Source organism: Setaria viridis, chromosome 1, assembly GCF_005286985.2.
Source record: "Setaria viridis chromosome 1, Setaria_viridis_v4.0, whole genome shotgun sequence".
Lineage (NCBI taxonomy): Eukaryota > Viridiplantae > Streptophyta > Magnoliopsida > Poales > Poaceae > Setaria > Setaria viridis.
The window spans coordinates 8242129-8265936 of record NC_048263.2 but is presented as its reverse complement, the minus strand read 5'-3'; the positions used below and the strand labels follow the sequence as shown (position 1 = coordinate 8265936).

The 23808-nt window shown below is 47.2% G+C and overlaps 3 protein-coding genes and 1 non-coding gene across 4 annotated transcripts; 3 read left to right on the top strand and 1 right to left on the bottom strand.

The window, feature by feature from the left end:
- The first annotated feature begins 1791 nt into the window (after positions 1-1791).
- Positions 1792-4871, top strand: LOC117860019 (septin and tuftelin-interacting protein 1 homolog 1). Its single transcript, XM_034743228.2, has one exon. It carries the CDS (start codon positions 2023-2025, stop codon positions 4552-4554), a length of 2532 nt encoding a protein of 843 aa, XP_034599119.1. The 5' UTR covers positions 1792-2022; the 3' UTR covers positions 4555-4871.
- Positions 4872-10379: 5508 nt separating this feature from the next.
- On the top strand, positions 10380-12498 carry LOC117835048 (uncharacterized). The gene is made up of 3 exons (XM_034714401.2): positions 10380-10686; positions 11384-11792; positions 11958-12498. Exons 1-3 carry the CDS (start codon positions 10679-10681, stop codon positions 12075-12077), a joined length of 537 nt encoding a protein of 178 aa, XP_034570292.1. The 5' UTR covers positions 10380-10678; the 3' UTR covers positions 12078-12498.
- A 545-nt stretch (positions 12499-13043) lies between these two features.
- Positions 13044-16252, top strand: LOC117841501 (protein PTST, chloroplastic). Its single transcript, XM_034721895.2, has 9 exons — positions 13044-13291; positions 13668-13705; positions 13896-14184; positions 14372-14461; positions 14795-14863; positions 15345-15450; positions 15536-15624; positions 15763-15875; positions 15951-16252. The coding sequence occupies exons 2-9, from the start codon at positions 13677-13679 to the stop codon at positions 16051-16053; spliced, it is 888 nt and encodes a 295-aa protein (XP_034577786.1). The 5' UTR covers positions 13044-13291; positions 13668-13676; the 3' UTR covers positions 16054-16252.
- Positions 16253-16269: 17 nt separating this feature from the next.
- LOC117841502 (uncharacterized) lies at positions 16270-17335 on the bottom strand. The gene is made up of 2 exons (XR_011897632.1): positions 16997-17335; positions 16270-16911 (listed from the first exon to the last, which is right to left on the bottom strand). It is a non-coding gene; the product is annotated as an uncharacterized protein (transcript).
- Between the last annotated feature and the right edge of the window lie 6473 nt (positions 17336-23808).

The following is a 23808-nucleotide window of genomic DNA, read 5'->3' as shown; positions in this document are numbered from 1 at the left end:
GCCTTCAGTCTGTATCCTCCCTTAGTACATTATCCAGCCAAAGGATCCTTCTTCCTGCGATACTTGACTCCAACCAAACAGTACTTCATCTGTACCTTCAACTGATCGAGCACTTCAATTCCATTAGTCCTCCTACTTCTCCTTACCACTTCCTATTAACCACAACCAGCACCGAAGCTTCAACCAATCGAGAACTTCCACTAATCCTACTTCTTCTAGATCCATATTCACTAAAACCATCACCAAAGCTTCAACTGAGCACTCTTGTGGTACCATCTCCCCCGCGCCACTCTTCATGTATTCATTAACAGTATATAGTCAATTCCAGTTATTTATTCTTCTCTTTCACCTCGTCCTCCCATTGACCATAACCAAATGCTCATCAGCCAGGCATCGTGGTCTTTTCCGCTGCTGTAACTGTCAGTGGCATTTTATTACCCGCGCTCTTCATACATGTGCTATCGTCTTTGTCCTGACTCCCAATTTGTCTAAACTAATGGGTATAATGCGTCACCTACAGATTTGTGCGTTATCAGTTCCTCTCAATTCTGCTCAGATCCGCCCAAATGTCTTCTGTGCTTAGGTCATATGTACCATTCGCATAAAGTAATCTGTCACTAATCCAGGTACCTCGAGATATAGGAAGAGATAGCGACACGTAGCTCTTCGGAAATTTCCAAAACCTTCGGATTCTTCCGGGGAACTTTCTGGAAAAATCCGGACCTCTGGAAGTCCTCCGGAAACTCTCAACTCCGGAATATTCTGGAAGATTTTTTGAAAAATTCCGGAATTCTCAAGGTAGCACCAATCTAAATATCCCCATGTGATGTGCAGTGCAAATGTGTCTCTCATAGGTTTGTTAGGTCATCTGGAGCACCTTTTTCAACATAAAGATCAGAGATTACACATCCCATTCCTGTACAAATCGAAAATAAATTTAGTCTTCAAGGTATGCTGTTTATCTATTCATTTCCTTTTGAGGGGTCAATCATGAGTGTTTCATATCCAATAATCCTTTAAACCTACTTATGCACTTAATAAATGCACTTGAAACTTTATTAGATAGTTAAGCTTACATCATTAATTCATCAAAACGGGCTAAGATACTCTTCAAATTGTCACATACATGTATTTGCATCACCAGTGTCCTGCCAGCCCATGTATTTCTCTTGCTGTTACGAAACCAAAGCTCAATGTGCCTTTTTGTTCATGTGCGGTGCCACAAAATCATGTGCCTTTGGCATTCGTTTATGAAACAAGAGAAACCAAACCTCAGACTCGCAACCTGGAGGTGGCACGGTGCTGACCACACGGCATACCGCGCAGCACACGCTCGGAGCGCCTCTGGGGTAGAGTAGAAGTCTCCTGCACCCGTGGCACACGATCTGGCTCTGCATGCCTGCAAAGTTCCAGCCAAAGCCGCACAGGATGAGCACATACACATAGACACCAAACCAATCTAGGACGTGCCCCCCGAGGACGCTTCTTGCGGTGCGGCAAGAAAATGGAAGCGCGGGTGGTTAATGGGGTCAGGTCAACCCGGCCGGAAGCGACGAGAGGTTGGGGACGACCCGCAGGAAGCGCACCCCGGCCGGACTACGTGTCCCCGTGGAGAAAGCGTAAAACCCAGCTGCCCGCTTCCGGCGGAGCCGATCCAGCGGCCTAGGAGGCGTGGCGGGGGAGCCGACGGCTCTGATCTTGACACGTCACCCAGCGGCGCTCATCTCCGCACCGACCTAGGTGTAGCCCTGATAATCCGTTTGGGTTTATTGGTTTTAATGGTTAGGGTTTTATTTTGGATTCGTTTCGGTTCTCATCAGATGGTCCGATTCGAATTGGATCGCTCCATCATATCAACCTGATATCGCATCGCAGCCGCAGACGGACAGACCAACCCAATTGCGTGAGAGGGTGGCGATTCTTCTTCCTCTGCCCCCAAATTTTTGAAAGGGGAAAAAAAAATCGGGGGCGAAACTATCCCTACAGGAGCGGAGGGGAGGGGAGTGGAGGAGGCGGTCGGCGATGGCGGAGGAGGCGGAGGGGATGGACCGGTTCGACATGGAGGGGGACTTCGAGGGCGGGCGATTCGGCCGGGACGGGGAGTTCTACTACCGGAGCCGGCGGGAGCGGGCGCCGCAGACCCGCGACGACGCCATCTACGGGGTGTTCGCGGAGGGCGACTCCGACTACGACTCGGAGGACGACGAGGGGTCCCGCCGCCGCGGCCGCCGGAAGCGACGCAGGGACGGCGGCGGGGAGCCCGACCTCACCAAGCCTGTCCAGTTCGTCTCCACCGGCAAGTTCATGCCCACCCAGGAGCCGCAGCCCGAGCCCGACCAGCGGCCGGGGCTCGGGCGCGCCGCCGCCGCCGCTGCCAAGGAGGAGGAGGCGGAGGAGGAGCAGGACGATGAGGGGGACACCGAGATGCTGCCGACGATTTTCGGCAGGATCAGGGAGGGCGCCCGTGCAAGGCGGGAGGAGAAGGAGCGGGAGCGCGAGAAGGCGGCGCGCCGGCGCCAGGCGGCCGGGGTGGATGCCGGGGAGCCGGCGGCGGCCCTCGGGAGCCTGGAGGCTAACTCCAAGGTGGCCAAGATGATGGCCATGATGGGGTACAAGAAAGGAATGGGCCTTGGCAAGAACAAGCAGGGGATCACCGCGCCGGTGGAGACCACTTTGCGGCCCAAGAATGCCGGCCTGGGGAGCGTTGAGGGGTTCAAGGAACCCAAGCCCATGATGGCTAAGGAGAACTTGCCGGCCCCGGCTCCTCCGCCAACATCAGGGAAGAAGGAGAAGCGTTGGTCCAAGAAGGCTAGCACAAAGAAAGCTCCGGTCATGACGAAGAATGAGCTCCTGGCCACGCGTGCCGAGCAGGAGCAGGAGGAGCAGCCCACGGTTGTCCAGAAGGTGATTGACATGCGAGGGCCGCAGGCGCGGGTGCTGACGGACTTGAAGGGGCTCAATGAAGAACAAGAGATGGAGGCGAATGATGTGCCGATGCCGGAGCTGCAGTACAATGTGCGCCTGCTTGTTGATGAGGCTAAAGCTGATGTTCTGAGGTTGGATGGGCAGCTGCGAAGGGAGCAGGAGAAGGTGGCTAGCTTGGTGCGGGAGAAGGAAAAGGTGGCCAAGCAGGAGGCAGCACAGAAACGCCAGCTGCAGGTGATGGAGATAATTGCAGAGACACTAGAGCAGGTCCGCGTGGATGATACAGCTGGCATGCTCACTCTGGATGGATTGCTTCAGACATTCCATGGCTTGAAGGTGCAATTTGAGGAGGAGTTCAAGATGTGCAGCATTGCATGGATTGCTTGCAGATATGCTCACCCACTGCTAATCCGGATCTTCCAGGGATGGCAGCCCCTTCAGGATCCGAAGTTTGGGTTAGATGTCATGAAAAAGTGGAAGGACTTGCTGCAGGGGGACCAACCATTTGACTTCTCAGATGGTTCTGCATCAATGACACCATATGTGCAGCTTGTTAGTGAAGTCATCCTGCCAGCTGTGAGGATATCAGGAACTAATTCATGGGAGGCTAGGGAACCGGAACCAATGCTCAACTTTCTTGAGTTATGGGATAATAAGAAGTTGCTACCTCCTGTTTTGCTTCAATCAATACTAGAGCATGTCATAATGCCAAAGCTCTCAGCTGCTGTGGATTCATGGGACCCTCGCAGGGAGAGTGTGCCGATCCATGTCTGGGTACACCCATGGTTGCCAATGCTAAGGGAAAGGATAGAGACCTTGTGCCATTCTATTCGATACAAGTTGAGCACTGTCCTCCATGTGTGGCAAGCACATGATGCTTCCGCGTACGCTGTGTTGTCTCCGTGGAAGGATGTGTTTGATTCGGCCAGCTGGGAAGACCTGATTGTGCGGTATATCATTCCTAAACTGAGATTGGCACTGCAAGAGTTTCAGATCAACCCAGCAAACCAGAAACTTGATCAGTTCAACTGGGTGATGCTGTGGGCATCTGCAATCCCAGTACACCTCATGGTCCATATGTTGGAAGTTGACTTCTTCAGCAAGTGGCAGCAGGTCCTATACCATTGGTTGTGCTCACCAAATCCTGATTTCAATGAGATAATGAACTGGTATAAGGGCTGGAAGGGCCTTTTCCCACCAGAGTTACTTGCCAATGAGCGCATACGGATGCTTCTAACTGCTGGTCTTGACATGATGAACCAAGCTGCTGAAGGACTTGAGGTGGTGCAGCCTGGGGCTAGGGAAAATGTGGGCTACTTGAGAGCAACTGAGAAGCGACATTTTGATGCAGCACAGCAGGCTTACAATGCTGTGCCAGGGGCAGCCATGGCGGATTTGAGCTTCAAGGAGTCTATCCAGGCATATGCAATGGAGCAAGGTTTGCTGTTTATGCCTAGGGTTGGCAAGTTCTACAATGGCATGCCGGTGTATGAGTTTGGCACCATTAGTATTTGCATAGACTCTGTGAAGCGACTACTGTATGCACAACTTCAAGAGGGAATTGAGAGATGGAGTGCTGTAACTCTTACACAATTGATGGAAATGAACCGAATGGGAAGATCACGCTAATAAATCACCTAGGCTTGGAGTTTCATTTTCAAATTTTGTCCCTGTTGTGTAAAACTCTTTAGATATGTCAATTTATAGCTTTCTTGATTAATCACTCTGTTAAAGAAGAAAGAGGTTGATGGGTTGATAAGTTCTGTATGTCTCTGTGTGACGCCGATATTTATGTTGATGCCATCAATACGAGTTCAGGTGCTTGATGTGAATCTTTATGTGGCTGCTCTGTTGTAATTGCTGTAAAACTTATCAAGTTGCTGCTACTTGTAATTACTCTGAACACTTCTTGTCGTGCACTGAAATGTATTTTTATAGCTCCTAAATTGTTTATTCTCACATTATTTTGGTCTCATGACTGAATGTCCTTCCACCAGGATTGCCACCAAGCATTTGTCATTTCCTGCGCCAAGCTATAAATGTCATGGCTGTTATAGTTCTGAATTCTGATTCTAGGTGAATTTACTTAAGACTCTGTTCAAATGTTGCTTTGACATACATGGACTACCTTACTCCAGGAGAATTGCTGTTGTTTAGCTTTTGCTGAATATGTTTAAGATTTAAATACTTTTATTAAGGAATAAAAACCGGTAATAACATTTATTCAGGAAATGTATGGTTTGTTTGCAAAAGAAAAATTATTTCCGTAAAGATAGTTTTGTTTAACTCATGCCCATCCGGACTCCCATACTGTTCACTTCACACAATAACTTATTGAGGGATAAAGGTACCCACCGAACAGGATATCTGTCGGCCCTAACAGGTGGGCCCATCTGATCATACCGTGCGGGTCAAAGCATGAAGACGCGTGGAGCACAAGCTAAGAGGCCAGGCGAATCAATTCGACCCGGATATAACGGGATACTTGTTGTAAATCGACTCAGATTGCTTTCCATGTAACAACCAACTAAGATCAAAATCCTATCCAATTGTAACTCTAGGTCGTCAGCCTATATAAGGCGGCCAGGGGCGCCCCCGAGGGTAACTCATCCCACCTCACGTTAACTCTTCGCACATGCGATTAGCAATACAATCCATCAAAACACAAGACGTAGGGTATTACTCTCCGGAAGTCCAAACCTGTCTAAACCTTGCGTCCCTGTGTTACCATTCGAGTTCTTAGTCTTACGATCTCCTCTACCTACAAATCTACCACCTGGGTAACCCCTTGGTGGACTGTCAGTCACTAAATCCGACACTTATTAATTGCTAATCTTACACTTAGGTCTCGTTTGGATCCCTTCATTTTGAAGGATTGTAATCTACTTAATGGAGTAGCCTATTTATCTTGGAACGTGGCATTCCACAACTGAAATAAGTCTATCTTAAATTCATAGGGTTGGGAGATGAAAATTGATTCTATAGATCCTCATGCTATATTTCTAATGTGCAACTTATAGCACGCTCTTCAAGTCGCTTCTCTATAGTAGAAGTGCAGCATATAAGTATCTCTCTCATATGGACAACAATAATATACAAATATATTCCACATACAACTATATTAGCTTAATTAATTTGTGTCTAAATTATGATTATTAGAATGGAATTTAATTCCAAGGATCCAAACTGGGCCTTAAGGTAACTGGGTGACCAAATATGTTACCAATTTGTTGTTGAGACTGTCATGATATGTCCTATCCTGGATTTTCATTTCGTTGGCTCTTGTTATTTTTCAAGCTGTTGCTCATTAACTCAGAGTACCTGGTAGGGCTGCTTTTCAAAGGGATATTGGATTATGAATGCAGACACCATTAGTTTGATGCCCATGTAAGTGAGCTATTTCTTCTGCTATTAACGGCTTTTTTTATTTTTCGTTCTTTGACCTGTTTGCTGGAGGAATTAGTCTATTATTTGAAGTTTTGAACTAGTAGTTGATATGAACCTGCTGCTTATTATATATTGTGTAGAACAAATTTCAACTGTAACGACACATTGTTTTGATCCTTGGCCGGAAAGGGTGCCAATTTTAGCCATCATTTTTCTGGATTTGCTTCTTCACCAAGATTGTAAAATTTTGATCTGGCGTTCACAGGTGTACAGTATGGTAGTCTGTTCTCATATTTTTATAGGCTTTAACATTTAACCTTATCCTCATGTTTTTGACTAAAGTGGACTAAAGTATTTAAATGTTGTCGAACAAAGACCCTTTTACCCTTACTCCTACCCCTGCGCTGCCTCCTCCTAGCACCAATCACCGCCCATCTCCTCCAACACCTCCCTCACTACCACCCCTCCGCGCCGCTGGCCTACCTTCCTCCCTCTCTTTGCCGTCCATGCGCTGCCCCTCTGCGCGCCGCTCGCCGTTCCTCCACGCTGCCGCCCATCGTCCTTCCACGCTGCCTGCCCTCCCTCCCTCTTTCCTCCGGCACCTCCCTCCCTACCCCTCCGTGCCACCTCCCGCCGTCCTTCCACGCCGCCCTCCCTCTCTCCCTCCCTCTATGCCGCCGCTCGGCCAAGATCCCGAGGCTCTACGAGTGCAGAGCGCGGGTTAGCGCCGCCTCGCCTCCCTCGTCGGTACCTCCTCTGCCTCTTCCCCACCGACCCCTCCCTCACCTCGCAGATCTTGCTCGACCCCGCCACCCCCACCACCTGGTGGCCCCTTCCGCCGCTCCCCTGCTCCCCCGTCGGCACTGCCGGCGCCCCGCCGGGCTCCCCTCCCCGCGGACCCCTCCACGACCGTTGTCGTCTCGTTGCGGCACAACGCCTCGGCCGCCCTGTACTTGTGGAGCGCCGGCCGCGCAGCGGGAGGGAGGCTGGCTGCGTGGGCGAGGTCAGTGGCAACGGCAGCGGGCAGCGGGCGAGAGGGTGGGGAGGGGAGCAACCGGCGGCGGGGGTGGGAGGGCGCAGGGGGGGACCGGCAGTAAACGAGGGGTAGCGGTGTTCCCAACCCTCTGTAGTCAAATTTAATCCGGTTTTGTGGACTGAAGTCCTACTTTTAGTCAAATGTTTGGGTGTTTAGTCCAACTAAAGTGCACTTTTAGTTCATGGTGGGAACCAAACACCCCCTAAACTTTAGTCCATGGATTAAAGGAACCAAACATGGACTTAGTTTTACCAAGCTATTATTCTTCCCTTCCACCATGGCAGAGGAGAACTCTCGAGATTAGCTAGGGCTGAACAAACTGCATCCTCCACCGCCGAGAAACACACCGTGGCAACATTGTCACCGTCGCCTCCAATCCTTGGTCGTTCCTCTTCCTCCTCCCCCGCTGCCGCTGCCGCACTAACAAGTTGCTTCCATGGCTGCCCCGAGGCCTGCTGACGAGTAAGGGGGTGTTTGGATACGATGTGCTAAACTTTAGCAGGGTCACATCGGATGTTCAGATTCTAATTAGAAGGATTAAACATGAGTTAATTACAAAACTAATTGTACAGATGGAGTCTAATTTGCAAGACGAATCTATTAAGGCTAATTAATTCATCATTAGCAAATGATTACTGTAGCACCACATTGTCAAATCATGGACTAATTAGGCTTAACTAGCAGAAATGCCCGTACGTTGCTACGGGTCATTACTTGCTGTCACGTTATTATATGTTTGTTCGTACTATTTTTGAACTTTGAACAAGAATTTTCATTTGCAAGACCTACGCTGCCATGGCCATTCTCGACGGGCGGGAGCCTCCTCCTGGAAGTGGAGGAGGAGGAGACGTTCAAAGTCAACCAGTTCGAGTTCGACTACACGTCGGATTCGACTTCGCCTCGGACTACTCCAACGTTCCGCTCAGGGGTCGGACACTCCCGACCCCAGGACTCAGGGTCGGGCGAGGCAGAGCTTCACTCGGGGTCGGGCGAGGCGGAGTTCCACCCTCAAGGGGTCGGGCGCATCCGACCCCGGGACCAAGGGTCGGGCGCATCCAAGCCCCGGGACCAAGGGTCGGGCGAGGCGGAGTTCCACCCTCAAGGGGTCGGGCGCATCCGACCCCGGGACCAAGGGGTCGGGCGCATCCGACCCCGGGACCAAGGGTCGGGCGAGGCGGAGTTCCACCCTCAAGGGGTCGGGCGCATCCGACCCCGGGACCAAGGGTCGGGCGAGGCGGAGTTCCACCCTCAAGGGGTTGGGTGCATCCGACCCCGGGACCAAGGGTGGAGGGCGAAGGTGGGAAACGGCCGCAGGCCCCGGATCTGGACGGAACGGCGGCGGGATGTTGACGGAGGATGATGGCGTCGATGTCGGAGGACGGGGGGAGGTCGTCGATGGACATGGGGAGGAGGGCGAAGGTGGGAACCGACCGCAGGCCCCGGATCCGGACGGAGCGGCGGCGGGAAGTCGACGAAGGATGATGACGTCGATGTCGGAGGATGGCGGGAGGTCGTCGGTGGACATGGGGTGGAGGGCCGGACGGAGCGGCGGCGGCTAGATCCCCAGAGGGAGGGCGGCGGAGGAAGGGGAGGGGAACGAGGGAGCTGGGTGGAGGGTCGGACGGAGCGGCGGCGTCTAGATCCCCCGAGGGACGGGACCAGAGTCGGACGGAGTGCGGCGGATCTCGATCCCGCAAGGGAGGGAAGGGGAACGAGGGAGCTGCCATGCCTCCCGCCGTCACCCCTCTCTAGCCGCCACTCCATGCCACCATGGCCTCCCCCCGCTCCTGATGCGTCCGCTCCCCCATCCTACGCCGCCGCTTCCGCCGCCCGCGCTCCTCCTGCTCCTCGACCTGCCCTCTCCCGCATCGGATGTCAATTAATTGGAGACATTACCTGTATTCGCATCCCGGGTTTTAAGCCCACGATTTTGGGTGTAAATTGGCGAGGTGGGATTATACCTGGTGGGTGGCTTGCAATCCCCGTCGCCTCCGAGCGCGCGACGCTCCGGCTGCCACTCCGTCACGCTGGAGGCCACGAAGTGCGCGCTGGAGCCGTTCCTGCCGCTGGTGTCCGCGGGAGAGACGCGGAAGCTGGAGGAGCGGCTCGGGGAGGCGGCCTTGGCCGGGTGTTCCTCCTGCAGGGCGGCGACTATGCTAAGAGCTTCAAGGAGTTCAGCGCCAACAACATCCGCGACACGTTCCGGCTCATGCTGCAGATGGCCATAATGGCTTCGGCCGCCGCGGCCCTGCACGTACGGCGACCCTGCAGGGGAGCCCGGCCGGAGAAAATGGCCTCCGGGGTAGCGGCGCAGCACGGCCGCCCCATCCATCGCGTGCCGCCGGAGCTCGCTTGACCTCGTCTCCGCAGTCCGCACCCGGGGCTGCCCTTCACACTCTCCCTCCTCCCCCTCTCCACGGCCGCGGCTGAGCCCAGGACGCCGGCCGCCGCACCACCGACGCTGCCGACCGCCCGCGCCCAATCTCCCTCCGCCTCTCTGTTGTGAAGAAAGGAGAAGTCTTTTTCCCTTTAACCCCCTCCCTTCCCTTCTTTTTCCACCCGAGCTCCCCATCTCTACAAATTGGACTGCGGGTTGATATCACGAAATGTCAGGGTTTTTTTTTGCAAAATAACCTGACGGACGAAAAATTCAGGTAGAAACGTTACTTGTTTTAATAATAGGTAAAGATAGATTCGTCTCGCAAATTATACTCCATCTGTGCAATTAGTTTTGTGTTTTGTAATTAGACTTCGTTTAATACTCCTACTTAGTATCAAACATCCGATGTGACTGACCACCCCCACCACCCCACCCCACCACCAAGTTATAATCCTAAATTCCGATCCTCTCCTGGGGTCACTCTATCAAATTTAATGGCCGTACAACAAAAGTTCCAGAGACCACCTAGATGGGGAACACTTCACCTGCGCACAGTAGAGAGTTACTACACAGTCTAGTTGTTGGTCGTACATGAAGCGACTTCCTTCCCATTGCCGCGAGGCCAAAAATGGTGGAGCTTGCTAATTTAAATCCGGCCAAAAAAGGCCACGCGCACCCCTGTTTGCTCCTCGAAAAAACTGCGCGGGTCTCTCCATTAATAGCCGGCAGGCCAGCTTGAGCCGACGCCATCCAGCCGTCCATCCTCCACCTGCGCGCATCTCAGACGACGCCGCGGCCGTTTCTTCATCCCCCGCCGGACCCACCTCCCCCACGCTTTATTACCTCGTCGTCCTCGGCCTCGGCCTCGGCCTCGACGACTCCTTCCCGACGGAGCAAACCGAGCCCGACGCGCCGCCGCCGACCTCGGCCCACGACACGACTCCGCCATCATGTCAAGGTGCGTGCGCCGGCCTTGCGCTCTCTTCCTCGTTGGCGGCTGCTTGCTCGATCGCGTTCACGGAGCCGGCTCTCTCGGCGTGGTGTTCGTCGAATGTTCTCTTAGCTTAATTGGCTTGGTTTGTGGCATCGATCGCTAGCTTGGAGGACATTTGGTGCGTAAATCATTGAGCCAGCTGCTTTATTTTTGCTATATTTAGGGTGTGATATGGGCTCGTATTTTTTTTCCAGGATCTTGGGTTCTTTGTTTTGTTTAAGTTGAGCTCCATCCCCGTATCCGCATGCTTGGGCAGGAATGTCCGAATATGAGATAAATGGTTGTGGTTGTTACCGGAAATTTTGCTAGTAAATATGTTGGTTTTATAAAATTTCTGTATGCAATTATATGATTGAATATTGTTGCGTGGTGACTATCTGATTGCAGTATACGAGATCCTCATGTAAAACCATATCTACATGAACCTTACTGTAAAATTCAGCATGGATCATGACTGACTGTGCCTGCATTATGAAAATTCAGCAGTATGTTTCGCTGTGTTCGTTGTGTTGTTGCTCTGACCTGGCCATTTCATTCAGCAGTATATTTGTAAAATTGTACTCTTTTGTGCTCATTTGAATGGTTTTGCAGAGCTCATGGCCTTCACCACGAATGTTTCCTCGTTCAAATCGGTATTGATATTTGCTTGCGCATTTGGCAGGTCTACTACTGAATCCCAAAAGATGGATTGGGGTTTTCAGTTGAACCCATATGCCGCTCCTTTTGTGCCTTCGTCCATGGCCAGCTTTGCAGCAGAAAGCTTGAATCGAAGGAATGACTCCGAGAAGCAACCAGGTGAAGCTGAAAAGACCGAGACCGCTGACAATTCTGATGAGTACGACCTCCCGGACTCGCTTTCTCTGGATTTCTACGCCGAGAGCCTAGGGAAGCTCAACATCTCCGCCGAGTCTTCCTCGGAGTATTTGGGGAGTGATTTGGATATTCACCTCCGGGGTGTGGTGGCTTATCTCTCCCACACGTTCCCGAATGTGTCTGATGACTTCATCATCGATGCGCTGAAGCTCCAGGAGTTTGACGTAGATCTTACCATTGACATGCTTTCTCACTTGGTACGCCTTTAATTTCGTTCCTAGATAGTCATGAGTTGCCTTGCCTCATTTTATTATCACAAGTCCATGGATTGAGCAGTTTCTGCCGGTTCCATCCTCGAGAGACAACGCCAGTTGAAATGCTTTCCGTGACGATCTTTTTTTTTTCCTCAACTTGTGTGACAGTGTGAAGCTGATGGGTGTGGTCATTCTGCTGAAGCCATGCGCCAGGAAAATGGCACCCCAAAGCGTCAGTATTGGGGAATGGACAAGTCTCCGAAAGCCGCCAATCAGCAAGATAAATGACTGCTCACCTCAGCTACATCTTCAGCATCATCAAGATTGGATGCATACCTCCTCTAAAATAGAGGCTGGATGTATGGGGTTCGATCATCCTGATGAAGAAGACCTGAGGGGGTTTCAGATAGAGCCAAAGGCAACGAAGACCAATGAGTTGCCTCATTGGGATGTATTTTTTCAGTCGTGTGTCGTCTCATCATGCTTCCACCTGCACCAATTTTATCGTAAGTTGTACAGCCCTTGTGGTGTAGTTTAGGATTGGGAGGAAGTCAGTGACCTTGTACTGCAATACTGCACGCAGCCTGTCTGTGCTTATACTGTCAGCAGGTATAGCCAAACCATTTGTCTGTGCTGATGGCTCCTCACATCCTCTGCACGCGTTCAGTTTGGTCAGATGAACCGTTCATGTGTGCTCTCAATTTCCCGATGCTTGTGAATGTCTTTACTTGCAAGTTCGGCATGAAAATGAGTGCAAGCCAGCGTCAGCATTGATCGACATGAACCTTCATGTGTATGAATGTGAACCAAACGCAACCCAAGAGTGGATTGCACAAGATATATGTGTTGGCGTGCTGCTCAACTAGTTTATCTTGAAAAAGTTTTGCACGTTTTGCTTCAAAAACAAGGCAAAAGATAAATGCGTGCTTTGCTTAATTATGTGTGGTTTGATCCAGATCAACAAAGTGCTTTGCTTGCATTGGATGATTTTCCATTTGAAAAACACGAAACAAACACACATGCTTTTTCCCATTGAGAATCTTTCGAACAACTACCTCCTCTCTGTCAATGAACGAGACAAGCAGTGTCTCGTGTCGTGCTTGTCAGTTCAAAAAAATAACGCGAATGTTGTTTACACGTCATCATCACATCAAGGACAGAAAAGGATGGCATTTCAGCCTCCTCTCGCTGACACCGCGGCCCCACCAGCCCGAGCTGTGAATCCAACCCACTGGCCGCTGGTGCCCCCTCGTTCAGAGAGAGTCTCGGAAGACGAAAAGCAGCAGCCAAAAATTGTGGCCGCGAACGGAGGCGACCGCGCCGACGGCCACACCGCACGAGCTCTTCGCCTCCGTCCCTCTTCCCCTCCCCGCCGCCGGCCTCTCGCTCCGCCCCTGGCAGGAGGCAGGTCCTCCGCCTCACCCCGCGTCCTGTATCCAGGGCTCAAGGCTCCAGCTTCAGGCCGCCCCCTTACATCTCGCATTCGCGGAAGGTAGTTTCAGGTGCGTTTTCCTTGGAATCCCCTCGGTAGTTGTTCTAGCTGATTGATGGGGCCATGTTGGCTATTTGCATCCAATTTGACTAGATTTCCAGTTGGTTTCGATTTTTTTTATCCTTTAAGGCAGTACAAGCAGATAGAGATAAGTTAGTGTTCGTATGTTGGATGCTTCGTCAGATATTGTCTAGTTCCATCAGCTCATGTTTTCCAATGAAGATGTAACTGAATATTTTCAACAATTGCTTCTCGCACGCAAAGTTGTGTCTAACCAGAGAATTGCGTTTCTCTGTACTCTTGTGTAATAACGCAGTGTATTTTTTTTTAATCTGAAACTATATATCCATTTCATAAGAAGTTATCTTCCCCTTTTTTTTTCTCAGGGCAACGTTATGGAATGCTTAACAGCAAGTTTTCCAAGGTAGGCTGTTCTGTTGGTCCTGTTGTTTAAATGGTTCTCTAGCTGATTTTCAATGTTTGGGGTCTCCTTTACCTGATCTTAATTTGGTAGAGTTGTACATTCGCATCTTGCTGAACTGCAATGAACCTGATGAGATAATTCCATTTGTGTTTCCCATTAATTTTAACATGTCATAATATTTGTTCTCAAGAAATGTGGGAAAAGAGCACAACTTCGTATGTTCAAGTAAGTTGGGGTCTGAAAACCAATGGGTTCCCAGAAGGATCTGCTGCTATGTCCCCAGTTCGACAAACTCCAGTCAACAGCACAAGTTCACTACTACGACATATCCCATGAGCCCAACTATTGGAAGACGTTCACGCTGGAGATCCTTTGCAGCAAGTTTGAACTTAGAAGATGGCCCTGCACCCTCCGACTCAACTTCTTCAGATGGTGATGCATCTGAAAATCCGCTTTCCCAAAAGCTGAGCTCTGATGAGGTATCTGTTGAACTCAAACACTATATTGGCTGACTGATTTTTTTGAAGATTGGATTATGAATTTGTAACTCCAGTTGAATAAAGAACAAGTCCAGGATGTTGCATTTAATATTTTTAAATTTGAAAGTAGTGACTCCTAATTTTCCTGCCTCCCGTATTTATGTTTTTTTTTCTGTAATCTTTGCAGTTGAAGTCTCTTTTGGCTGATTCAGAACGAAGTAAGCTTTTGAGGAGGCTCAGTGAAGCAAATCAATATAACCGGTTCCTCAAGAGACAGGTTCTTTTTAGTGTTCTCTTGCAAATAGTCTGGTAGACTGCATCATCACATATTTGTTCATAGTGAACTGTGTTCTTCCTACTTTTTAGTCTCCCAAATACTAAGGTGTCATATGAACAGCCAATGGCTGCTCAATTTCTTAATCTGTTGGATACAGCATCTAGTCATTTTTAAGAATACAGCATCCAATCACTGTGTTTGCTATCATGATGTGGTCAGCAAATACAGTGGATTTGCTCTGATCATGTATCAGATATGGTTTTTTATCGGAAGGATATAGAGTAATTGCTATGTCAGATTTGCACAATGCTAACTTGATTTTATGTTCTGCAGTTGCAACTAAAGGATGATGCAGTCGTAAAGTTCAAAAGTGAACTTGCCGCTTTGGAACTAGAACTGCAGGTTAGCTCTTTCTGCCTTTTCTTCTTTTAACTTTTTAATGATTACAGTGATGTTTAACTCTGTATACATCTGTATATACAATTTTTTGGGCCCTGTTTTGTGTCCGGTGTATGTTTGAATGTTAGCAAAACTGTGCTGTCCCTGATCATACAAAGGAAAATCTACTAATGTTTTTTTGGCTGATCAGTTAGCTTCCCTCATTTCTTTAAATTCTGTATGATAATCTGTTTGCGACGTAGAAGTATTTCCCATAATTATACCAAACTCGAATAATATTCACTCTTGTTGCCACTAAGGGAGAGGAAAATATTGCGATCTCCTGTCTTTATTGTCTTATTGGGCCTAAAGCAATATTTTCTTTACTGTTTTTGTTCAAATCTTGTATGATGAGTATATAGGGGATGAACATTATTGATTATGTTTTCACTCAAGCAAGTGTTTATACTTTTATACACCTACTCTCTTTCATTGATGTCAACAGGCTCTGGTTGGCCTAGCCGAAGAGATTGCTAATTTTGATGTTCCGTTAGGGTCTAGGAAGATAAATGGAAAATATATTCAATCTCACCTTCTCTCCAGATTAGAAGGTAAGTTGTAGCAAGGAGCATTGAATGCTTCGAGTTGAATTAACATTGGAAAAGCTGGTGACAAATTATATTTGCTTCCCTGCAGCTGTTCATGGTAAGGTTATGGACCAGATAAAGGATGTTGACTCTTTAAAGCCCCAAGAAATTTCTGTATACTGGGTTGGCATGGCCGAGGTAAACATTCTTTACTCATTATATAGGAACAGAAGTTATTTCGTAGCTATATATGGATTTTTTTTCAACTTCACATGGCATGCCATGTGTTTGCTATTTTCCCCTTTACAAGTCTGTTGATATATGTGTCCACATCAGAATGTGCAGATTATGGGCTCGTTCGACGGATGGTCCCAGGGTGAGACAATGTCCAGGGAGTATTCAGGTGACTATGGAAGATTCTCTGCGACTCTGAAGCTAAGACCTGGAAGGTTAGTTTTATAAGTTTTTCCATGCTGATGAGTTCATGTCTTCACGTAAATAAACTCACTTTGTGCCCCATGAAGGTATGAGATCAAGTTCTTGGTCGATGGGGAGTGGAGATTGTCACCTGAATACCCCATGGCTGGCGAGGGACTGACGCAGAACAATATTATTGTCGTGGAGTAGCAGATTTTTCTCCTCTAGCATTTTAGTAATTCTGTAGAGCTAAAACCGTGCCGAAGTGTATCCCCATGCCTTCTTACACCTGTAATATTTTGCTACCGTGCTGTTGCCTCACAGAACTCAATGTTTTGTGAAACGCAAGCCTCCAGAAGCATGATGTATATTTGGCACTCAAGATTATCTAGCCCTCTGTTCATATCTAGTGGTGTATATTCAACATTACCTTGATCACTACCAATTAATAACAAATCTTAACGGATCCAAACTTTCATCATTTCAAGATGACATTTATTGAGCACTAGTTTCATATGGCACACTTCACTCTTCTAACTAAGCTGAAAAAAAAAATTATCCTATGAAGAGAATTTGGATTTTTGGGAGAGGGAATGTCATGTCCATGAGCATGCTACGTGCAGCTTTCCTGCACCGTCTCGAAAGAGAAGACATGGAAAATCCACAACTTCAGCACCAACCTCCGTCAGCATCTTGTTTACACCATCTACCAGTTCGTCCTCGCCTCTTCTTTGCCGCTTCACCGCCTCGATGAGCCTTGGCCGGACCTTGTTGGAATGGACCATGTTATCAAGCCACAGTCGGAGCCCTAGCTCGTGGATGGACGTCTTGCGATTGGTGGGAACATATGTCCGATCCATGTAAAGCAATATGTCGCGGGTCATCTTGACGGCTCTGGTGTGCCGATTCCACTTGGCCAGCAGCTCCTGCAAGAACAAGGCATCATCTTCCTCCGGAGCAGTGTCGTTCAGAGGCCTGCAGAGGCTCTGCACTTCCGAGACCATGGCGGTCTCCATCACCGAGTAGAGCTCTTCGCCCTTCCTATGCAGGACCATATTGTAAACATCCCTGTCGACTCAATAGACATTTATCAGTTATATCAACTGGGAAGACAGAAGGAAAGAGAGAATCTTGGGAGAGGTGATTGATCAACCATGCGTCAAAATAGGAAGCTCCGATCCGGCCGCAGAGGCAGCCTGCCCTCGTCACATGGGGGGCGTCATTTTGTAATTTCAGCGATAGAGTATGTAATGGACTCTGCTCGATGAACATATATAAGGAGAGTAGCGGTAGTTTATTACAATCTTAATTATTAAGACAATACACTAGTCCTTGATTATTATTGGAGTCGGTATTATTACTTAATGTTTAATTTCGCATGCCCTGCCTGCCTATGGGCCTGCTACACGCAGCTCACCGTCAGCATCTTGTTTACACCAGCTACCACTTCGATGAGCCTCTCCCGAATCTTGTCGGATTAGGATCGGTGACGTGAACGGATTGCCAATCCTATCTCGTTGGTCCGCGTGAAGGCTTTGCTGGTCCTCTCGACGGCCGTGATGTGCTGGTTCCACTTGGCCAGCAGCTCCTGCAAGAACACCGCGCCGTCCGCCGGAGCAGCATCCAGAGGCCTGCAGAGCCTTTGCACTTCCGAGGTCATGGAGGGACCTACTGTGGCCTGTTTGGTTTGAGTTGCTTATGCTTAAAATAAGCAACTTATTTGTATATGAAACCAATCACCCTTGTTTATTGGGTTGTTTATGAGGCTGCTTATTTTTAGCACATAAGCAACATAAGAGTTGCTTATGGGGACTAAAAATGCACTTTACACCTCTTGCCCTCATTGAATGCCTGGTTGTCCTCCCTCTCTCTCTCAATGATTAGGGGCAAACATGACAATATCCACCTCATTCAATGCTTATAAGCAAGGGTAAAAATAAGCAACTCCAAATAAGTAACTTAAAGTTGCTTATAATAAGCAACTCAAACCAAACATGCTGCTGATCACTCCGGTTCCGGAAGAGCGAAGAAAAAGGGGAAGGTAAAGAAACGGGAAGTCCAGGAAGAGATACGGGGCATAATCAAAAGAAAAAGAACCGTTGGAGTGGCAATACAGCTAGATAGATAGATAGAAAGTCTGGTTCTAAACTCTGATCTGTCACACCCAGCCATGTGGACTCGATAGAAATTTACTACTCCCTCCATTTTAAATTATAATTCATTTTAATTTTATTAGATTCATAAATTTTGTTATGCAGTTAGATGTACCTTATGTCTAGATGCATAATAATATCTATGCATCTATCCATACTTTGGAACGGAACGGAGGGAGTAATTACGTAATTATCAACCGGAGCAGACCGAAGGAAGGAGATAACATGAGAGAGAGAGGTGAACGATTAACCTGCGCAACTCCAGATCTAGCACTTTTGTCGAGCCAGTGTAGAATCCGCGGATGGCTTGGGACACCACCTTGGATGTTCTGACATAGGTTATCCTGCGGACTGCATTTGCTAATATATTAGCAGTTTTAATGCATGCGCCGCTCCTTACTTTCTGCTTGTTTGAGAATAGCAATTATACGTTGTGCTGATGGTCTCCTCGCCGGATCATGGTCCAAGCAACTTTGGCCCACCTCCGTGCATACTCTTATCTGCTCTTCCTGTGGCTTCTCCACCTTATGCCTCCGACGTTTAAGTACCTACAAAGAATATAATAAAGAGCTATGAGTTACGAGTAAGATCATGTTCTAAGTTAACTGGAAAATCATGTATGTAAATACACAAACTATATGTTTCATGACCTCATCAACTGCAAATTCAAATTGCCAAAATGATTTCCATAAACTGGAGTGCACCACCATGGTTATAACGTCATATGGATTATATTCTTAATGTCTTTTAAGCGACCACAACAAGTAGAAAACAAAGAGTAACTATTTCCTTCATTATAATGACATATATGCAACAATGTTTATCTTAATACCTTTTAAGTCTATGTACTCCATGTATTTCTAGTAGGGTAAAAAATGTTTTAGATGCTTTTGCAGCCAATTTATTCATTGCCCCACTTGATTTGCTCTCAGTAATGAAATATGCAATGTCTCAAATACAAAAATGATTTTCTTAGAAAAACTATTATGCAAAACAAAAGGGTGAATAATGAGCATCTGGCCTTTACCTTGAAACATGAACTCTTCTTACATCCTCAAGAACAACGGGATGCCCCTTCTCATTCCCAATAATAACAGGATACCACTTCTCTCCTTTCACTATCTGTATGATGATAACACCAAGACTAAATATGCATGTCTGACTTGAATGATATTTTTCCGGAATAGGATTCTGGTGCGATATATCCCCTGTATATTAATTCAGATGTGGCCAAAAAGTTTGAGCGCCCAAGAGTCTTGTTAGCTTACTTTGATCCTAGAATGTTTTCAGTAATAACATGGGTTTGCCCTCCATCAAAGCATCTTGAGATGCCAAAGTCTGCAATTTTCGGCACCATATCATCACCTAGCAGTATATTAGCCGGTTTCAAATCTGAGTGAACAATTTGTTTGTCGTGAAGACAATGTAAACCCTTGCAAAGTCCCTTTATTATTTGATAACACTTTCCCCATTCAAGAGATGGGTCTGTAAAGGGAGTCAAAAAAATGTGGGTTTACTGTCCTTGATTTTTAAATGCAAAAGAATACTCGAACAAAATAGTATTAAATAAAGATAATAGAGGTGGAAAACAAAGTTACAGGACACATGAACGTACGTTTGATATATTTATTGTCCTTGATTTTAAAATGCAAAAGGACACTCAAACCAAATAATATTAAATAAAGATGATATAGGAGGAAAGCAAAGTTACAAGAAACATTGATACCTTCTTTTAGATAAAAGACCATTTCTGGCCCTGCTTTATTATGAAAGCAAGATATTGTTTTGCTGGGGTTACCAGCTTACACTGTTCAAGGCTTTAAACTAGGCATCAGCTATTACATTGCAGGTTCTAGACACTGAAGCTTGCCAGACACTCTCTAAATTCCACTCTAGAGCCAAGTTCAAACAAGACTTAGAAAGACTCCCACACTCTCTAAACCCTCCTCTGTTACAAAAGCCACATAGGACATAAAAGAGATGCAATCATCCACACCACGTTTCACAGGTCTTCGTGTATTAATCCCCTTCAGATCTTAACAAAGATAGTTGGTGTTTTAGCAGCTGAATCATTTCCTCGGTCCATTGTTGTCCCTTCTCCTTGCTCAAGATCTTCCATTTCTGCATAAAAGAGATAGTGCGATACAAGCTTACATCAGGAGAGGAGATAACTACATTATTAAATACTAAGTCATTCCTAATGAGCCAAGGCTCCAGGCAATACAGCCAAAAAGAAAAATTAAATTCATGATTTTACTGTTGGACTCCTCCATAGCTCTCTCTCAGAATTCATTTGCACTTACTGGTAGAAAGCTCCACTCTAGCGCATCTCTAACATACACCATATTAACTAAGCAATCACATAGCAAAAGATGATGTGATCTGTACTCTCTAGCCGACCACATAGCTTGCATTCAACCTCTCCCGGCCAATTCCTCTTTTTCAGTTGTTCTGCTGATCGAATCTTATCATTACACACTTGCTAGAGAAAATTTTTTATTTTCAGGGGTAGTTTAGCTTTCCAAATGCATATAAACCATTTGTTTGTGAAACCAGTAAATGTAAGTTTGTTGTATAGAGATGCAGTTGAGAAGTCACCAGATTTCTCAAGCACCCATTTAACAGTGTCAAGAGCACCTGACAAATTTATATTTTCCAGCATGTTAACCAAGGAATCCCACTCTATTACCTCTCTAGGTCCAAAGGTTCTTCTAAAGGTAAGATTGATGTCACCATGCTTAAGCACCTCGAAGACTGTACGTTCTTGCTGGTTACAGATTTCAAAGATCTCAGAGAAGAATATTTTCAGTGGGCATTTTCCTAGTCATATGTCCTTCCAAAATCTTGCTTTCTTTCCATCTCCTATTACATGTTCCAACCCTCTAATACAGCTATCTTGGGCTTCCAGCAGACCTTTCCAGAATTGAGAAACATTTCTTTTACGGCAACTGAAGAAACTTTTTTCACCCAGATATTTCTTCCTTAGTAAATTACAACATATGCTAGCATCCCCTCTTTCTATCTTAAAACCCATTTAGCCAGTAGACATTTAGGGGTGTTTGTGAATCCAAGCCCTCCACACTTTTTAGGGGTGGCCATCATCTCCCAATTTGCCATATGATACTTCTTCTTCGTTTGAGGTCCATGCCAAAAGAAATCCGCTCTAGCTGAATCAATCTTGTGGTGTATCTCCTCTTGCAGGTGGTAAACACCCATTGTGTAGTTGGGAATAGAGATTAGACTTATTCCTATCAAAATCATTTTACCTCCAGAAGACAGACCTAGACTCTGCCATGTCGGGAGTTTCTTTTCCACCTTTTGGTATACATAGGCTAGGTCTGAGATTGTCATGTGTTTATTGTTGACCATAACTCCAAGATATTTCATAGGGAGGTGTCCAATCTGACAATTTAGCATTTCAGCCATTCTAGTTTGCTCCGCATCTGAACAACCTAAAACAAGGATCTCACTCTTCCAGACATGTTTTCAAAGCAATACAAAAGGAATTTAATGTGGAGGATAGACTGGTCATCCATATCTAAAAAAATTATCGTGTCGTCTGTATATTGTAAGTGTGTTAATCCTCCCTCTACCAAGTTTGGGACTAAACCTCTGATTTCACCTGCCTCTCTAGCATTATCTATCATCGTAGCCAGTGCATCACTTACTAAATTGAAAAGTAACAGCGACAGTGGATCTCCCCGCCTCAAACCTTTAAAGGTACTAAAATAATTGCCAGGTGATCCATTAATATTTATCCCCACTTTTCCACCCTCTATCATCTGTTTGTTTGGCAAATTCTTCTTGAAGGACCGAAACTGGCGACCAGAGGGGGGTGAATGGGAGCCTCACAAAAATTCGCGGAAGCAATTTGAGTAAAATCAGAATAAAATTTATTTGCAATTTCCAACACAGATAAAAAGACAGGGGTAAGCAAAAAGCTAAATCACGTGATAAAGACCCACTAAACAAAATATTAAACAAAAGAGCACATGGTTGCAAAAAGGTTGTTTACTGTTCCTAGAAAGTGACCTCACCTTCCCTGGTGCATGCGTGAGTGATGTTTCTAGAAACAATATTAATGTGTAATATTGAAAGTGCTAATGAGAAGGAAATTTGCAAAGCAGAGACACGACCTGCAAGTCACCTGCAGGCGCATGCGTGCGCTGTTCGGAAGCAGAACGTTGTTCCTGGCCGGTCACCTCCCTTGTACGGGGCACACACAGCAAGATCCAGAGACGTGCGCTTCAGTAGAGCAGGCAGCGTACGGACTAATCGTACGAGCTCATCGGCGGCCGGCCCTGGTGCGACGCTGCGAGCCTTGGCTGACCGCCAGGAGCAGACCTTGTCCTCCCGCAACGATGCGTCCCTAAACAGCAAAAAGGGAACAACCAAACCGGCGGCGCAAACAACGAAAACAAAGGGAACGGAGGAAAATCGGATCTCGCACGAACAAAGAACAAATCACAAGGACGAATGATTAAAGTGTAATTATTCTACAAAAGTGCATCTAGCCTCCGCCCGATCGTCCTCCCTCTCTTAATTGGAGAGATCAACAAAAATCCCTCGCTAGTATTGAAACCCTAGGCTAGACCAAAAAGCGAGAAAGCAAGAGAGCCCTCTCAACCCTAGGTGCCACATATTTATATCCTTAGGGTGGCACGACCTATTTACACATAACCCCCTACGCTAAATTACGTCCTCCATGGTAAATTCCGCGATGTCCGCAATCCCTCCATCTCTACGACGTGATCTTCACGATGTCGCCGCACGACCATCCGAAATCGTATCGCGATCGTCGGAATTTCCATCTTCGGCCAACGCCTGCCGCACGGGCGTCCCGGTACGATGCATGGCTTTGTGGCTCAACCAGCGAACCCCGGATTTTGTGGCATAATCCGGAAACCTCCCTCGACGTCCTCCCGCCGTGTAGCCAGGTACAGTAGACGTACACCGTACGATCGCCTGTCCCTTGAACGCAAGCCTCGATCCGCTCTTCTCCGCCCCCGCGGTTTTTCAATGTGGCATCCTATCTTCGTTCTTCACTCGTCGCCGCATGTACCTTGTCTCCACCTGTCACCTGCAACCACAACCTACCAAGAGACACGTCACACGCACACCGTGTTGTCAATCGCTCATCACCAAGGTGCTAGCCCACCGGCATGTCAATCTCCCCCTTGATGAGTGCATTGACAACACCACACCGCACAAATAAAAAGAAAAAGAAAGAAAAAGAAAAATAAAAAGAAAGAAAAAGAAACGATCTTAATCCCCAAAGACATGGGCTAGCGAAAAAGCTAGGCTCGACACAATCAAGACAGAAATTCACTCTCCCCAAAGTGAATCAAAAGCCATATCAATCTCCCAAAAGCAATCTCGGCAGCAAAACTCACAAATTTCAGCAAAACTCCCCCTCAACCCCTCAAAACAAGGATGCCAAGTCTCAGCAAAAACGAAATCAAACGCCCCCTGCAAGAATGAACAAACTTCCCCAGCAAGAATGAATTTGTGCGCTACTCACTCTCCCCCTTGTTGACAAAGCACTCCATCAAGATAAAAGGCAAGGAACCAATTTAGAGAAAAGCATGTGAGAAAGCACAAGTTGAAGCTTCTGAGACATATGCCAAATACTTATAAAAGCTAACCAACAACACTAGCTATCTAGAGAAGGAACAATACAATGCCATGACCAATAAAAATTTAGAACTGAAATCTGTTTGAAAACTAATGTGCCAGGCAAAAACATGCACATTCCAAACTCAGTGCAAAGCTGAAGACAAAACATATAGCGAGCTCACACGACAGATACACA

Bases quoted from the DNA above. Each gene is read 5' to 3' on its own strand.
- LOC117860019 (XM_034743228.2), top strand. From the start codon at position 2,023: ATGGCGGAGGAGGCGGAGGGGATGGACCGGTTCGACATGGAGGGGGAC.
- LOC117835048 (XM_034714401.2), top strand. The intron at 11,793-11,957 runs GTACGCCTTTAA...CTTGTGTGACAG, and splicing joins TTGACATGCTTTCTCACTTG to TGTGAAGCTGATGGGTGTGG.
- LOC117841501 (XM_034721895.2), top strand. From the start codon at position 13,677: ATGGAATGCTTAACAGCAAGTTTTCCAAG. The intron at 14,185-14,371 runs GTATCTGTTGAA...TAATCTTTGCAG, and splicing joins AAAAGCTGAGCTCTGATGAG to TTGAAGTCTCTTTTGGCTGA. The intron at 14,462-14,794 runs GTTCTTTTTAGT...TATGTTCTGCAG, and splicing joins ACCGGTTCCTCAAGAGACAG to TTGCAACTAAAGGATGATGC.